Source organism: Mesoplodon mirus, assembly GCF_964341445.2.
Source record: "Mesoplodon mirus genome assembly, chromosome: 5".
In the NCBI taxonomy this organism is placed as follows: Eukaryota; Metazoa; Chordata; class Mammalia; order Artiodactyla; family Ziphiidae; genus Mesoplodon; species Mesoplodon mirus.
The window spans coordinates 145,858,335-145,876,686 of record NC_138980.1 but is presented as its reverse complement, the minus strand read 5'-3'; the positions used below and the strand labels follow the sequence as shown (position 1 = coordinate 145,876,686).

General features: G+C 34.0%; 1 protein-coding gene across 2 annotated transcripts in view; it reads left to right on the top strand.

Moving 5' to 3' along the window:
• Positions 1 to 18,352, top strand: part of PARP8 (poly(ADP-ribose) polymerase family member 8) — a 177,463-nt gene that overhangs the window by 133,110 nt on the left and 26,001 nt on the right. For both annotated transcript variants that reach the window (XM_082621641.1, XM_082621642.1), the window contains exons 14-16: positions 466 to 516; positions 622 to 717; positions 12,806 to 12,898. In XM_082621641.1, the coding sequence (XP_082477767.1) occupies positions 466 to 516; positions 622 to 717; positions 12,806 to 12,898 (240 nt within the window). The remainder of the gene's footprint in view (positions 1 to 465; positions 517 to 621; positions 718 to 12,805; positions 12,899 to 18,352) is intronic.

The window sequence follows — 18,352 nt, the reverse complement described above, 5'->3', positions numbered from 1 at the left end:
TGGATATTCTGTAAAAGAAAATGTCTTAATGTCCTCCTGTATGATTAAGCCTAATATAGTAGTTTAGTATTGTACCCCTTACAGCAGCTGTCTAGTACGTCCTTGGAGAAATAATTCTATCTGATTGTGAAATGAGATTGAAATAATCTAAATGAGGAAGTGGGAGCAATCAGTGATAAGTAATAGAGGCAACGAGTTTTTGTGATCATTTAAAGATGCCACTCATTTTTATTAGGAGATCAGAAATTAAGAATGCTGCTCATTTAGGTTAAACAAAGATTGCAATAGTAATGGAGGAAAGGGCATTATAATAAATTCTAAAATCTCGATGTCATAATCAGTGATTTAATTCACATTACAGGTGATCTTAGATCACATCTGTATTCACTGCTGCAAAAGTAAAAGGCTATAATTTATATATTTTCCTAATTAAAAAATTATTTTCTTCTACTTTGCTTTTTATAGCCAAATGGTGCCAAATGTATTCCAATACGAGACCGTGGCTTCCTAGTGCAGGTATGAGCCAAGCCTCCATCCGTTGTAGAAATAGTTTAGCCTTTAGTGGGTTTTCAAATCCTTCATGAACTTGACTTAATTCTTTCTCTTTATTGTCTTATTCAGACAATTGAGTTTGCTGAACAGCGGATCCCTGTGTTGAATGAATACTGTGTGGTTTGTGATGAACCACATGTGTTTCAAAATGGCCCCATGCTTAGGGTAAGTTCTCACTGGTGGAATGTCAGTTTAGAATATAAATGAAGAGGGTTAAGATATAAAAATAAATAAGTAAATAACTGCATTTGCAGTAAGCACTCTCTATTGAGCCAATTACGTAATACACAAAGTCATATAATTTTGACAAATGAGTCACTATTTCTAAAGGAGTCTGTGAAAGATCAAGCTGTTTCATATTAGCAAAATGTTTCTTATTTCTCACATGTGCTTATTTATCACTTCAGTGTTTATTCATCTATATCTATATCCATCTATATCAATATGTATATATATGTAAACTTGTAAACACTGTTTTTTTCAAAACAGCACAATTTAAAGATAGTTAATACAGAGAGTAGAGGGTAGTCCTTGTTCCAGTTAGAAGAGGTATATAGTAGAATCTGGAGAATTAGAGTAAAGATTTCAAAAAAATGCCAAATCACTGACACATTTATGGAATTATTAAGGGAGTATGGAAATAAGAATCAAAGTATAAGTGGTATTTTTTGGGGAGAATTACCTAATTCAAAAGTTTTTTTTGCAATTTTTTTATTGAGATAAAATTTGTATAAATATGCAATTCACTATTTGAATGTGTACAATTCAGTGGTTTTTATTGCATTCACAATGTTGTGCAACCGTTACTACTAATTCCAGAACATTTCTATTACCCCAAAAAAGAAACCCTATGAAAGTTAGTAATCACTCCCAATTTTCCCCTCACCTCATCCCCTGGCAACCACTAATATATTTTCTGTCTCTATGAATTTACCTGTTTTAGACATCTCATATAGAAGGACATTAAATATAAGTTATACATTATGTGGCCATTTGGTTTTGGCTTCTTACATTAAATATAAGTTATACATTATGTGGCCATTTGGTTTTGGCTTCTTACATTAAATATAAGTTATACATTATGTGGCCATTTGGTTTTGGCTTCTTTCACTTAGTAAAATGTTTTCGAGGTTCATCTGTGTAGCATGTCTCAGAACTTTATTCCTTTTTATGGTGGAATAAGACTACATTATATGGATATGTGACTTTTGTTCATCCATTCTTCAGTTAATGGAATTGCTGGGACATACGTTAATGCTACTTAACAGTTTCAGGAACTACCAAACTATTTTTGACAGCGACTGTACCACTATATTCCTACCAGCAGTGTATGATGGTTCCAGTTTGTCCACATCTTCACCAGCGCTTGTTATTTACCTCTTTTTTCCCCCAATTATAGCCATCCTAGCATTCATGAAGTGGTATCTCATTGTGATTTTGATTTGCCCTTCCCTAATGACTAATGATTTGAGCATCTCTTCATGTGCTTATTGGCTATTTGTATATCTTCTTTGGAGAAATATCTGTTTAAATCCTTTGCCCATTTTTTATTTGGGTTATTTGTCTTTAGTGAGTTGTAAGAGTTCTTTATGTATTGTGAATACTAGATCATTGTTAGAGATATGATTTGCAAATATTTTCTCCTATTTTCTTTTTCTTGATAGTGTCCTGTGACACACAAGTTTTTAATTTTAATGGAATCCAAATTTCAGTTGAACCATTGCCTAATCCAAGGTCACAAAGATTTGTACCTATATTTCCTTCAAAGAGTTTATAGTTTATATCTTACATTTAAGACATTGATCCTTTTTGAGTTAATTTTTGCTTATGGTATGAGGTTGCTGTCCAGATTCATTCTCTTGCATGTAGATATCTAGTTGTCTAAGTACCATTTGTTGAAAAGACTCTTCTTCCCCAATTAAATGATCTTGTCTCTCTTGTTGAAAATGATTTGACCATAGATGTTTTGATTTACTGGTCAACTCTTAATTTTACTCCACTGATTTGTATGTCAGTCCTTATACCTGTACTATACTGTCTTGATTAACTGTAGCTTTGTAGTGAGTTTGAAATGAAGAAGTGTGAGTCCTCCAACTTTTTTTTTTTATAATATTGGATCCCTTGCATTTCCATATGAATTCTAGGGTCAGCTTATCTGCCAAAAAGGCAAATGGAATTTTGATAGGGTTTGCTTTGGGTCTGTAGGTCAATTTGGGAAGTATTGCTATCTTAATATTAATCCTTCCAATCCACGAATGCAGGGTATCCTTCCATTTATCTAGATCTTTTAAAATTTCTTTTTATACTGTTTTTTAGTTTCAGTGTTCAAGTCTTGCACATCCTTGGATAAATTTATCTTTAAGTAGTTTATTCTTTTTGATGCTGTTGCCACTTCTAATCAACATTGTACTAGAGGTTCTAGCCAGGCAATTAAGAAGAGAAGAATAATAGAATGTATCCATATTGGACATGGAAAACTAAAGCAATCTGTTTGCAGATGACTTGAGCACTGTGTGCCAGGCACCCTGTGTAGACATTTTGCATACTGCTTCCTTATTTGATTTTCACAAAACTCTGTGGTTTAGGTATTTTTGTGCCCATGGTGCAAATAAGGGGGTTAAGATTCAAAGAGGTTAGAAGATTTATTTAGCTTCACCCAGCTATATGAGTGGAAGCTGAACTTTGAACCTGATTTTGTCTGACTTCAAAACTGCATCACAAACATTTATTGAAGGCTTTATGAGTATAACACACCATACTAGATTCTGTTGCACTTTTTAAGAGAGATTTGTCCTGTCCCTAGGAACATATGTTTGAAAAGATGAATTGCAAAGCCTAGAAATAGGTAATTTTATTAGAAATTTTTTGTATTTCAAGATTTATACTTTAAAAAACATATATAATATCCATTTATGACCATAACCACTGTCGGGCTTTATGATATATTGGTTTCATTTTATTTGTTTATGGGAAACATATAAAAGAGTTTTTTCTTGCCACCCAAATGCTATTTTTTGACAGCCAGTTATTCCTCTCAAAGAGATATATTGTTATTCTGAAACCCAACTTAACTAAATCAGAATTTATTAAATATTTGTGCAAGATTGTTATTTTTAGTCAATACACAGAAATGTATAGTTAGGATGAGAGGAGAGAGGATCCTTTAACCATTGTCAGTTTATCCCAGTAAGGAGGCCTATTTTTACTTTGTCATTGTGCATCTGTGGATCTTGATTTATTTCTTGATCCATGGCAATGACATTTTCCTTGCCATAGATAATAGTAATGTTATTAATGGCATAAGCTTTTTGAGTGCTTTTTATGTAATCATGTTTTTGAAGTGCCTTATATGGATTATCTTATTTAATCTTATTTAACCCTATTAGGCAGGTATTAGTACTGTCCCTGCTCTATAGATGAGGAAAACAGTAATTTTTTTAATGTCACACTGTTAGTAAGTAATAGGGACAGGATTCAAACCCTGGCAGAATGGCACCAAGGCCATGGTTCTTAATCATGATGCTACTCTTTTTTTTTTTTTTTTTTTTTTGCGGTACGCGGGCCTCTCACTGTGTGGCCTCTCCCGTTGCGGAGCGCAGGCTCAGCGGCCATGGCTCACGGGCCCAGCCGCTCCGCGGCATGTGGGATCTTCCCAGACCGGGGCACGAACCCGCGTCTCCTGCATCGGCAGGCGTACTCTCAAACGCTGTGCCACCAGGGAAGCCCTCATGATGCTACTCTTGACTTATATGCCTGAATTAACTACTTTTATGTCCTGGAAATTCACCACACATATTGTTAGGAGTTTGCTCTTTACAGTTTAATTGCTGTCAGTTCATTCCTATAATAGGTGATAGAAATATCATAGTTGATGTTAGTATTCTCTTTGCCTTGCTTCAAGTTCTGTTTTACTTTATCTTTCTGCACCAATGAAGTTTGCTGTCTCTTTCTAGAAATGGAAATGCTTTTGTAAACAAGAGAGAAAACGTTTTCTAAATAAATATAGCTAGTTATCAGGAGGTTTTATGTTGCTTCAATTCAGACTGATATCTAAGGAAATCAGAAAACTTACCGTGGTTTCTTAAATAGTAAGATAAGTGACATATGAAATCAGATCAGGAAATGAAAATAGAGAAACATCTCATATTCAAAGGAAGAAAAGTAAACAAAACTACCTCCCTGTTCTGTTAAACAGATATTTCACCTAAATCAGGTATATATTCATTTTTTCTCTCTCTCTCTTATATTTACATCGCAATATGTTTTACTATAATTTCAATAATGTACATAGTGTATAATTTCAATAAGGTATAACAATTATTACAAATATAATGTTCAGCCCATATAACACATTAAAAACTGTAGTAAATCCTAGAGCTATAAAGAGGATAAGTCATAGCCCCATAGGGTGATTAAATAGGTTCAATAAAACTCGATTTCCTGTTATAAAGCAGAAACTAATTTAAAAAAAAAACTCGATTTCCATAGATTTCTCTGCCTAATGTTTATTACATTTGTTAGATCTTTCTCTCTCAAAATTCAAATTGTTTCTTATATTTTGTATCTTTTCTTCAAGGCTGATTGTTTTTCAAATGACATAAGTCCCCTTTTACCCCTGTTTCCCAAAAGTCCTAAAATTTTACTCCTTTCCTATTCTGCCACTTTACTCAGAGGTCTAGGTAAGCATGTCACACTTTTGCAACATCAAGAACTACTTATTTAGAAATACCACAATGCTCTGATTTTCTCTTTTGCTTATAAAGGTTATAAATATCACTCTCAGGTGTGAGTCCTGACATGCAGTACTGTGGATCTGCATAAAACTCACCTTCTCAGGAGGGTTGTTCAGAGTCCCAGAATTTCAGTTCGGCAGTACAGTCTGCATTGTGATCAGAAAACCAAACCACTGGTTCTCCACGTTTTGGAATCAGCTAGAGCGTTAATGCGCTAGACTGTCTTTGAGATGCTTTAAAATGTTGATTTTGGTCTTCAAGTGTGTTGGCAAAACAAGAAAACAAGGATTTACTGCCAAAATCACCACTGCTTTTATCAGCCTATAAATTCCTAGTGCCCTTGTCTTTTTGTTAGGGTCACCTTAAACACCCAATTCTTGAATCAATGCAGGTGTTTGTCTTCTTCTTTGAACCCTGTGCGTGAGCTGCTGAATCCTGTTGGAAAAAAACCACTCATGTGGTTGTGTGGCTTAGTATCCCTACAAAGTTGGAACTTTGTCAGTGATACTGGAGGCTCATTCTCTGTGTCCCTTGTTAACAGGCTTTTCCTGTTTCTCACTTCAGTATGTGATGTGGGAATTATGATTTCATTTTCTTCTCCTGCTGTGTGAAAATGTCCCACATTACTTGCTGTGGATTACCAGGCCTGAGATTCTACATCACCTCTAGAGAATAATGCTCTTTCCTACTAAAGCAAGGTCAGAGAAACCTGCGAGTCTAATAATTTTGTGGTCCAGTCTTGCTGTGGACCATAGACAAATGTTGGTAACTAAGGTTCTTATTTTCAGAGTGAAAATTAACAATACCCAGCTATAATTTGGTCATAGTATAAGACACTCCCATGACCATTTTTTTGGAAACTAACTGTGTGAGTCAACCTGTGTATGTCCCATTTTACCTTGAGGAAAACAGGTAGGTCTTCTTGTATTTAGGTCTGATGTTAAAGAATGGATGAAAAAGCATAGCCTATTTTCTCCCTGCTCCCCCCCAATGCATTTTGTAGAAGTTAACATTTCAAGTCCTGAAATAAAGGCTAAATTAAATAATCATGCCAAAAAACTTTCAGTTCAAAACTATAATTATTTTTACATCCAAATTGAGCAGAAATTGGTTTTAATGTTCAAACAACTTTAGTTTTATCAGACAATGGGGATCACCATGTATATTGGGGACTAACCAGGCCTGATCCTATTTTATTGTGGATCTGTCTTGATCTCTGTGGGATTCCTGTCTTTCTTAATGGACAGTAAATCTTTCCCTACCCCAAATGTGTCTGTCTTCCAAACCATGAAAAGCACCCAAAGTACTGACTATAAAACTGGAAACACAGAGAATTAAATGCATGTAGGTTTTGTGTTTCCAGTAGATATTCTTAATTATTCTCATATGTTTTCAACACTTGTTTTTAAATTATGAAGTTGTATTTACATGGTTCATTTCTTTTTTATCAAGACCTAGTGTAATAACAAATTAAGAATTTTGATAAACTGCGGGTATGAAAGTAAAAATACCACTTCATGATATGCTTCAATGAAAATTCTTATTAAACACTAATTTTGTATATACATTGGGTTAAACCAAGTAGAAGAAGCTTATCCAGGTTACCTAATACTATTAATACTTAAACAGCTCTGTATACCTCAAGGAGATTTTATAAACCATATCTCACTTGGTTCTCTTTCTCACTTAGTCCTTTTATCAACCTGGTGAACTAGATCTGATTTTATCCCTGTTTTATAGCTAGGAGAACTGAACTGTGCACATATGCTCCAACTGGAACAGTATCCACTTTTATCTGTTTTATATATTGGGCTTACATGAAATATTGTGTTTGAAAAAAAAGACCATGGCAAAAAAAGGTTTGAAAACCACTCACCTACACTGTGCTATATATAAATACATAGCTAGATTCTCTTGAGTTGTGTCATTTCTATTTTCGGTAGGAAGTAATTTAAATTCATTGAAAACACAAAGTTTCTAAAGTGCAGTTAGTTTCTAAAATATTCTTTAGGGCTTAAAGCCATTTTTTTTAAACATGTTTTTACTGCTCACATTTAAATAGCTTTGATTCAAATAAAATTAAAAACGTATTCATCTTAGCTTAAAAATTTCTAAAATGAATCTTAACTTAGGGACATATAAAGTTCCCCATGTTTTTAAATGGTGCACAATGAATATTATATTGCAGATATATTATGTATGTTATGTGTAATGGCAGGAGGGAATTGAAATGGTTTTGCAGCTTACGTTATAGGGACTGATTTTTTTGAAGGCAATATAATAGTATAACATTAAGAATAGATAATATTTTATAAATTGAAACTAATAGATTTATTGTAAACTTGAATTAGTAAATAATGTACATTTTGGGTGATGTTTAGGCATACATACTTTGTATTAAAGTATGTTTAATAAAACACACAATTTCACTTATCTAGCGATAGCTATTCAATAACTACATTTTATTTTGAATTGATGCTGGAGTTTTCTGTGCAAATGATACAGTTATAGCCGAATTTGTTGGGAGCACGGTATTGGCTGGCAGTTGGCTCAAGGTGGGAGAATGCTAATTACAGTATAACTGCATATTTTATTAAGGAAAAATGAATCAGTTTCTTTCCTTGAATAGGATGTGCTTTCTGTGAGACATCTAATCTTGATTACTTACAATTTGAGAACTTTCTTTTAGTACGCCATCTTGTGTTGACATTTTGAACTCCTCTCAAATAAAATGGATAAACATGGGAGAGGATCAGTGATCTACAAAAACTAGTTGGCAAATTGTTATATCAAAATTAAACTCATTTATAGCTTGAATACTCTATAGAATGTTCTAGTAAAAAATGATTGATAGATATAACATTGTTGCTTTAAAAATTCACTGGCATTTACTTAGTATGGTGTTATATAGTACATAAATTATTCACAATATTACTACCTCTATAGTTGCTATTTTAAAAAGAAAGGAAGAAACATAGGCAGAACACTCTATGACATAAATCACAGCAAGATCCCTTTTGACGCACCTCCTAGAGAAATGGAAATAAAAACAAAAGTAAACAAATGGGACCTAATGAAAAGGAAAACATAAAAAAGATGAAAAGACAACCCTCAGAATGGGAGAAAATATTTGCAAATGAAGCAACTGACAAAGAATTAATCTCCAAAATTTACAAGCAGCTCATGCAGCTCAATATCAAAAAAACAAACAACCCAATCCAGAAATGGGCAGAAGACCTAAATAGACATTTCTCCAAAGAAGGTATACAGATTGCCAACAAACACATGAAAGGATGCTCAACATCATTAATCTTTAGAGAAATGCAAATCAAAACTACAGTGAGGTATCACCTCATACCAGTCAGAATGGCCATCATCAAAAAAAAATCTACAAACAATATATGCTGGAGAGGGTGTGGAGAAGAAGGAACCCTCTTGCACTGTTGGTGGGAATGTGAATTGATACAGCCACTATGGAGAACAGTATGGAGGTTCCTTAAAAAACTAAAAATAGAACTACCATATGACCCAGCAATCCCACTACTGGGCATATACCCTGAGAAAACCATAATTCAAAAAGAGTCATGTACCACAATGTTCATTGCAGCACTATTTACAATATCCAGGACATGGAAGCAACCTAAGTGTCCATTGACAGACGAATGGATGAAGAAGATGTGGCGCTTATATACAATGGAATATTACTCAGCCATTAAAAGAAATGAAATTGAGTTATTTGTAGTGAGGTGGATGGACCTAGAGTCTGTCATACAGAGTGAAATAAGTCAGAAAGAGAAAAACAAATACTGTATGCTAACACATATATATGGAATCTAAAAAAAAAAAAAATGGTTCTAAAGAACCTAGGGGCAAGATAGGAATAAAGACACAGAAGTAGAGAATGGACTTGAGGACACAGGGAGGGGGAAGGGTAAGCTGGGACGAAGTGAGAGAGTGGCATGGACATATATACACTTACCAAATGTAAAATAGATAGCTAGTGGGAAGCAGCTGCATAGCACAGGGAGATCAGCTCCATGCTTTGTGACCACCTAGAGGGGTGGGATAGGGAGAGTGGGAAGGAGATGCAAGAGGGAAGAGATATGGGCATATATGTATATGTATAACTGATTCACTTTGTTATAAAGCAGAAACTAACACACCTTTGTAAAGCAGTTATACTCCAATAAAGATGTTAAAAAAAAAGAACCATTATAAGAGGAAATTCCAAATGCTAATGAACATATCTAAAAGGGTTATTCCACGAATAATCAAAGAAATTCATAATAAAGCACTTTCCTTACCAAATAAAAAAAAGGAAGATAAAATTATTTTTATAAGAATGTAATATGTAGTTCTACTTCAAATTTTTCAGTATGATAGCAAACTTTCTTTTCTCCCCCCCAAAAGCAAGTTTTCTATCGTACCTGATTTCCTTCTTCAAACAGTTGCAGTAACAGGATATTCCTAGAAATCAGCCTTACAAATTTGAGTATGGGAAGAAAGGCCACTTTTCAGTGAAAAAAAATGCGGGAAAGAAAAGGAGTGTCTATAAAGTAATTAATCCATAGCTTTACATTAGGAACATATGTTTATTATTTAAAATAATGGGTCAGCTGGGTAAGTCCATGTAATTTGGAGATTTAGAGCTTTGAGTATAAACAGATGTGGGAGGGGGATGAAATAGTAATTCAGGAGAAAACATTGAACTACTTTTGTTCATTTGTTACCCAAGATAAAGACCAGGAGGTTTGGGTGAAATTGGTAAAAAATCATTTGAGACAAAGTCAGGGTGGCACATGAATACCTAGGATTGGCTACAAAGTGTGGTGATAGAATATTCAAATTTCAAAAAATAATCTTCCAAAAAAATTATCTTCCAATCTAGTTTAGCAGAATATTTTATTTCATTTTCATTTATATTGCTTAAGGGAACAATTTGGTACCAAAATGGTAGTTTCTACTTATATTCCCTGAATATGTGTGTGAACACACATACATACATACATACATTTTAGGATGATCACAAAGTAAGTATAATTAATTATCCAGGGTTGAAATAAAAAAATAAAAACCAATCATTACTCATATATACTAAATGAGCCTTATCCTGATATTCAGCTTTGGGATTGATGGATTTTCGTCATAAAAAAGTGTATGGTTATTTGGCAGTAGTATTATCAAAAACAAAGTACCTTCTGTGTCTCTGTTTACTTCCTCAGTGAACTTTGGGTGTCTGGTAGAGTACACATATTAATTCCTATGGCCCTTTATGATTTCCAAGGTTTATGTTCCCCGGGTTTTTGTTTGTGTATAGTTTCACCATCCTCAGACACCAATACAGTGTTTGACACGATAGTAAATATGCAATAAAATGGTTGATGTTATTATTTCAGACCATACCATGCTCCCCTAAAGTAAACAAAAGAAACAACCCAATGTCAGCGGGGGAGGTTGAGGAGGAAACATACATGCACATACACATGAAAAAATAGATTAAGAATAGGTTAAATGGTAAAGTAAAAGAAAAAGTAGAAGTTGAACAGTCTGCTCTAAGTATATCCAAATATATGCAGCAGTATGTATCACTTGAGGCTGGATGAAGAATTGTTTCCAATTAGTTTCCTATCATAGGTAGTTTTTCCTGATGTTTCTGAAATAGAATCAAACTGTCCTTTTAAGGCTGACAAAGGAAATATATCAATTTATTTGTTTTGAAAATTCTCTTTGGGGAATGTCAATCAGAAATCTTTGTGTGATTGGTCATGCTTTTTGTCTGCAAAGCTACCATGTGGGCCTATTCTGAACATAAAGGATGCTCAGAATGGGGCCATCCTTCCCCACTAGTTAAGTAGTAGATGAAACTGTCCTCTGAAATGAGTGAACATAGGAGCAATGGCACTAACAAATGCGTCTGTCTGCTGTGCCGGGCACCACAGGCTGCATCGTGTTAGGCCCCATCAGCTACCTAATGCAATGTAACTTGGGAGATAAGATAAATCAGACAGATGACACTGTATCAGATTTGAAAGATGAGAGCTCTTCCAAAGCAATTGCAGAGTGTATATTTCAGAGCTGTTGACTCTAGGACGTTATTGAAGTCAAAAGTCTTTCAGCTATTTCTTCCAGAGAAAATTACCTAGGAAGAAATGGAATTCTCCTTTTTATATTTGTTTTACACAGCTTTGTGGTTTAATTAGTATATCACCAGCTTAGGTATCTGCTTTTTTTTAGTGCATCTCATGTGCAAATGTGTATTAAGCAGGCGAGATGGATTTTCCAATTAAAGGATATTTTCATCTATTGCTAAATCATTCCAAGTGCAAGTGCCTAAAACTAACTAAAATGAATTTTTTAATCATATTTGTGACTGTATCAATAAATGATTATTTACTAATTGTTACCTAAATTTAGACATTTAATTCTTTAAAGTGATATTTCTTCCCTTTTCCCCCATCCAGTTTTATTGAGCTATAAGTGACATACAGCACTGTATAAGTTTAAGGTGTACAGCACAATGATTTGTCTTACATGCATCATGAAATGATTACTACAATAAGTTAGTGAATATGCATCATTTCATATTAATGGAAAATAAAATAACAAGAGAAAAGTATTTTTTCCTTGTGATGAGAACTCTTACGATTTACTCCCTTAACTTTCACATACACCAGTGTTAATTATGTTAATTATGTTGTACATTATATTTCTAGTAGTTATTTATCTTATAATTGGAAGTTTGTACCTTTTGACCACCTTCCTCCAATTCCCCTTCCCCCCACCCCTCCACCTCTGGTAACGGCAAATCTGATTTCTTTTACTACGAATTTGTTTGTTTTTGAAGTATAATTGACCTACATACAACACTTCTTTAGTTCCTTGTGCACAACACAGTGATTTGAAATTTCTATACATTACAAAATGATCACCATGGTAAGTCTAGTTACCATCTGTCACCATACAAAGATACTGCATTATTATTGACTACCTTCCCCACACTCTACAGTTCATCCCTGTGACTCATTTATTTGGTAACTGGAAGTTTGTACCTCCTAATCTCTCTCACCTATTTCTCTCATCCTACCACCTACCTCCCTTCTGGCAACCACCTGTTTGTTCTCTGTATCTAAGACTCTGTTTATATTTTGTTATGTTTGTTCATTTGTTTCTTTTTTTAGATGCATGTAAGTGAAATCATACAGCATTTGTCTTTCTCTGTTTGATTTATTTCAGTTAGCATAATGCCCTCGAGGTCCATCCATGTTCTCACAAATGGCAATATTTCATTCTTTTTTATGGCTGAGTGATATTCCATTGTATTTATACATATACCACATCTTTATCCGTTCATCTGTCAATGGGCACTTAGGTAGCTTCCACATCTAGGCTATTGTAAATAATATTTCTTTTTAATATTCTAAAATTTTGCATTTTCTATTTATTATAAAGAATGTCATACATTTAATTTAGGAATTGGAGGATGAGGAAAAATGTTGAATTGATTACCCTTTCTTTTGTAGCCTACTGTGTGTGAACGAGAGCTGTGTGTATTTGCTTTTCAAACCCTGGGAGTAATGAATGAAGCTGCTGATGAAATAGCAACTGGAGCTCAGGTAGTAACACGTGATACTAACTATTCTATATTTTTATTTGAAAAGTTTATTCTGATCCACTAGCTAACTTTACCCTTCTTTGGGATGAATTTTTGATAGTTTCTTGATAGGTTAAGAAAGCAAACCAGCATTTGATATTTCTAGATAGAAACTAAATTTTGCCAGCTTTATCTAATGTGTGTTTTTTGTCCTTCTGCAATTGCCAAGAGGAGAAGTTAAACCAACTTTAATTGTCTGAAAAATAATTACGTTTCTTTCTTACATGGTGAAATTGAGATACTGAAACCCTTGCATTTGCATTATGTAATGTTTATTTGTAAAGTTATAGTGCCATAAAATGGAAGCCAATTTATTTTTAAAACTTAGGTGAAAAGATAATGGACGGAACATGTAATAAAAAGAGAGCATTCAGTTTTACAATAGCAATGTTTATGACATAGGAAGAAAAATATAAAAACAAAGAGAAACAACTTGAAAGCAGAGAAGCATCCCATGTTTCTGGAAAGGAAAAAAGTCAGTTGTAAAGATGCCAAAATTTATTACTTCATGCAATGTCATTAAAATTTCAACTAGTTTTTATTCATTTATGGAACCTGACTGAAATACTAATAAATAGATGAGAAAAAAATTACAGAAAACAAAAAATAATGAGTGTTAATTAAGTGAGGCTAGACCAACCAAATACAAAACCATATTATGTAATCCTATGATATTTTGAAAAAATATAGTACTGGCAAAGAATAGAATGTCAGATTATCCCCAAAATAAGTCAAGTTATAAATACATCTAATACATATTAAAGGAGGTATCACATCATGTTGTAAAATAAAAATGGTTTAGTGAAGGTGGGAAAAAATGACCTGCAACATGTGGGGGGAAACAGGTTATCTCTTTATGCTGTGTGCAAAAACAAATTCCAAATGGCTTAAAGAATAGTTTTGTTTAAAATAAAAGTATTATACCCACACTAGAGGAGGGTCGAATTAAGCATGCACAGCCTAGGTAGGGCCTCAGGTTCATGCATTTATGCAGATACAAAAAATCATAAAGAAAATTATCAACAGTACTGAGTCCATACATACTTCACATTTTCTACTTGAAAAAATAGTGAACACTAAGAGCTAACACACTTATGAAAAAGTGTGTTTTGCTACAAACTTAATTACAGAGAAGCTTATAAAAATTGAGACAAAAACATGAAGATCATCACAAATTAATAGAGGAAATGAATGCACAATTCACAAATATGGACCTATAGTTAGTAAAGAAACATGAGAAAATACTTAGTCTCACTAAAAGTCAAAGGAAGCTAAATGTAAAAGAATTGTATAAAATTCACAAAGATGGGTGGAAAGAATGATCATGCAACAGACATCTGGTGATTCTTATAGTAAGTATCAAATGCCTACTATGTAACAGGCAGTACACTAGACTAAGGTACAACAGTTAACACAGACAGCCCATGCCTCCTGGATTTAGACTCCCTTAACCTCGTTATTTCACTGATTAACTAGACTGAGATGCATCCACTTGATGAAATTTTAAGGACCATATTTGTGATGTAATGAGTTATAAATGAAAATAACACAAACAGAGCATTGCTCATATGCGATGTGAAAAATGATTCCATGATTAAAATAAATTTCAAAAATGCTGCTTAATATTACCCCTATACACAATGTGCACAAATTTGCATACTAAAAGCTCTGAGAATCCCTAAAACTGAAGAAAATGACTAGCCTATAATTAGAGGGTTTCTCAAATGTATCTATCCATGGTGAGTCTTTATCTCTTTTTAAAAATGGTAACATTTTTCTCATCCCTTGAAACTAATATTGCTCAAAAAAAAGGTACTTTAGTATATACTATTTATAGCTATGTAAAAATAAACTTTACACAGGTGTGTGTATGAGTGTACATATGCACATATATGTATATTTACATGGGTATGTGTGTGTGTATATATATGTATAATTTTTCAAGTAGTATAGTTAATATTTATGCATTTTACTGGAAGTAAAGTATCCCGCATACAATTTGAAAAGGGAAGGAAGTAAAGCCTAGGAATAAGGAATAATTGATTAGAAGGAAAACTAACATATTAACAGTAGGCTAGGTTGAAAGAATAATAGGTGCTTTTTTCCCTCTTACTATAGATATATCTCTAAAAATAATGGTTCTTAAAGTGAAATTACTTTTGGATTATATAATGATAGTAACAAGGCACAAATACTCGATCAGATCAATTCAGTGATTCAACTCTAAAGATCAGTATCCAAAAAACTCAGAGAATTTAGTGATTCTACTCCAAAGTCAATGCGGAATATTCTTTTCACCACTTTAAAGGAGATACCCCAATATTCTGGTTATAATCCTAGAGATTACATGGAAATGGATTCCTTTTCTAAATAAAAACTATATCTCTGTAGCCTTGCTGCATCAGTTGACTCCTGCATTTTTAGTGGTGCTCTGAGGAGCTCTGGAGGTTGCAGGAACATTCTTTAGAGGAGTCTGCAGGAGGCTGGGCTGCGATGAGAGCGTCTCAGCATCTGGGATCCCAGGCCTCTGAGTACTGCTTTAACCAGAACAGCAGCTCCATTTTATTCTTTTATGTTTTGGGACTCTCATATACAATTTTCTTTTTTAAAAAAGAAAAGATAAAAGGAATTACTCTTGAAATGTTGGAAGGCCATTAGTCTACAATTTTAAATTCACTTCTTTTCCAGAATACATTGTACATCATTTTACTCTGTGGAAAAATCAGCATATGTAAATAGAGTACAAATCCAAACAGTGGAACATAAACATTTCTTTGTTCAAAGATTCTGAATGCTAACTCCTATAACAGATAAACCATAAAATTAAAGTGACTTAAGATGGTAGGCTTTTATGTCTAACTCACACAGCTGTTCGGTTAGAATGTTTGTTGGGCAACTGTGTGATCACTGAGGGAACCGGATTCCGTCCACCACGTGAGTCTGCTGTCTTCAATACTGGCATACAGTAGAGGGGAAGGGAGAAAAGGGGGGAAAGAGCGCCTGTTTCTTCATCAGCTGAGCCCCTTTCCACTTTCTGTCCATTGGTTAAAACTAGTCTTATGGCCTGACTTAAACAAAAGGGGTAGAAATTGTCGCTTGCAGTGCAGTTGCTTCCAGGCAGTAGTAGCCCTATACCTTGAAAGCAAGGAGTATGAAACTTCGGGGGACAGCAAGGAATTTTGCCAGGGTAGTTACACTGTTTCTTTTCAGTTAGGTTAAGACATATATTAACAAAAATATTCTGTTAATTAACTTCTTTACCCCTACATCCATTATTTTCATCATAATTTACTTAAGTCCACTAGTGAAATTATTGGCAAAACAATGCATTTGCTTTTTTTGGTAGTTTTGATTGTTTTGAAGCTTTGGGCACAAGGTTTTTAATTAAAGTATTTGATTGAAAGGGGAACATTGTTCAGGTTATTCTGTATCCATTTGTGCCTTTCTTGTTGTAGTAAAAAACACATAATGTAAAATTTAATATATTAATCATTTTTAAGTGCACAGTTCAGTAGTGTTGAGTATATTCACATTGTTGTGAAACAGATTTCCATAACTTTTTCATTTGCAGAAGTGAAACTCTATACCTGTTGAAAAACTCCCATTTTCTCCTTACCCCCATCCCTGGCAACCACCATTCTACTTTCTGTTTCTGTGAATTCTATTACTTTAGATTCTTCACAAGTGTAGGCATATAGTATTTGACTTTTTGTGACCAGCTTATTTCACTTAGCATAATATGTCCTCATAGTTCATCCATTTTGTAACAGGTGACAGACTTTTCCTTCTTTAGGGTGAATAGTATTTCATTATATGTGGATACCACATTTTGTTTATCCATTCACCCATCAATGGGTATTTTGGTTGCTTTCACCTCTTGGCTGTTGTGGATAATACTGCTGTGAACATGGGTGTGCAAACATCTCTTCAAGATCCCTCTTTCAATTCTTTTGGACATATACCAAGAAGTGGGATTGTCACTTACAGCAGGAGCATATGGAATTTCTACTTTTAGGTTTTTAGAGGAACCTCCATACTGTTTTCCATAGTGGTTACACCATTTTACAATCCCATCGACAATGCACAAGGGCACAAATTTCTCCAGGTGCTCACCAACACTTTATTTTCTGTTTTTTTGATAGTAGCCATCCTAATGGTTGTGAGGTGATAACTCATTGTGGTTTTTATTTGCATTTCTCTGATAACTAGTGATGTTGAGTATCTTTTCATATGCTTTTTGGCCATTTGTATGTATGGCTTCTTAAAAGAAATGTCTATTCAGTTCTTTTGCCCATTTAAAAATTGTTATATGATTTTTTATTGTCGAGTTATAGGAGTTGTTTATGTATTCTGGATATTAACCTCTTATCAGATAAATTATTTGCAAATATTTTCTCCCATTCCATGTTGTTTTTTCACTCTCTTGATTTTGTTCTTTGATGCATAAAAGTTTGATATAGTCCTATTGTCAATTTTTGTTTTTCTTGCCTATGGCTTTGGTGTTATATCTAAAAAATCACTGCCAGATCCAATATCATAAAGCTTCCCCCTGTTTTCTTGTAGGAATTTTACAGTTTAAGGTTTTATGTTTACATTTTTATTCTATTTTGATTTAATTTTTGTGTGTGGTGTAAGATAAGGGTCCAGCTTCATTCTGCTGCATGCGTATATCCAGTTTTCCCACCCTCATTTGTAGAAAAGACTGTCTTTTCCCCATTGAGTGGTCTTGCCACCCTTGTCAAAGATCATTTGATCATACATACATGAAGGGTACGTATTTTTACAAAGCTTCAGATGCATACTATGACATATAATTTTTTAAGGTATTTATAAGATCGTACCAATTCATGGCCCCAAAAGTTTCAAAAAAGGCTCTTTTATGTTACTGATGATTCTTTCTCAGGATTCTTGCTTGGGTTTTACTATATTAGGAGACCAGATAATGCTGAAAACAATTTGTATCTCGGTTACGGTGCATCTTTTTGGGTAGAAGGAGTATGAGTATGGGAGAGGAAAACAAAAAGGAGGTTTTTAATTTGTCTTTATTATTATTATCTGTTGCTTGGAATCCAATTTATTGCAAACACCCACACACGTAAATGGAATAGTGTGGTAGAAACATATTAGCTGTTTCAGTTCTACTGTTTTCTGAGTAAGTCCTGTGGGTATCTATGTCTGTGTACTTTGGAATGTGTTACTTATAGATCCTATACCTGATGGCTTGAGTGTTGCTAATTATTTTAGGTCACTGGAAATTCTGGATGCTGTGATTGGGTGGATGTGTTTTGTGAGTATACACACAACAGAGTGAGCCCTACTGTCATTAGGTCACAATACCCCCTCGTTAACCATAAGAATCAAAAATTGTCCTACTCCTACTGTGCATTTTTTATTTTTATTTTTTGCGGTACGCGGA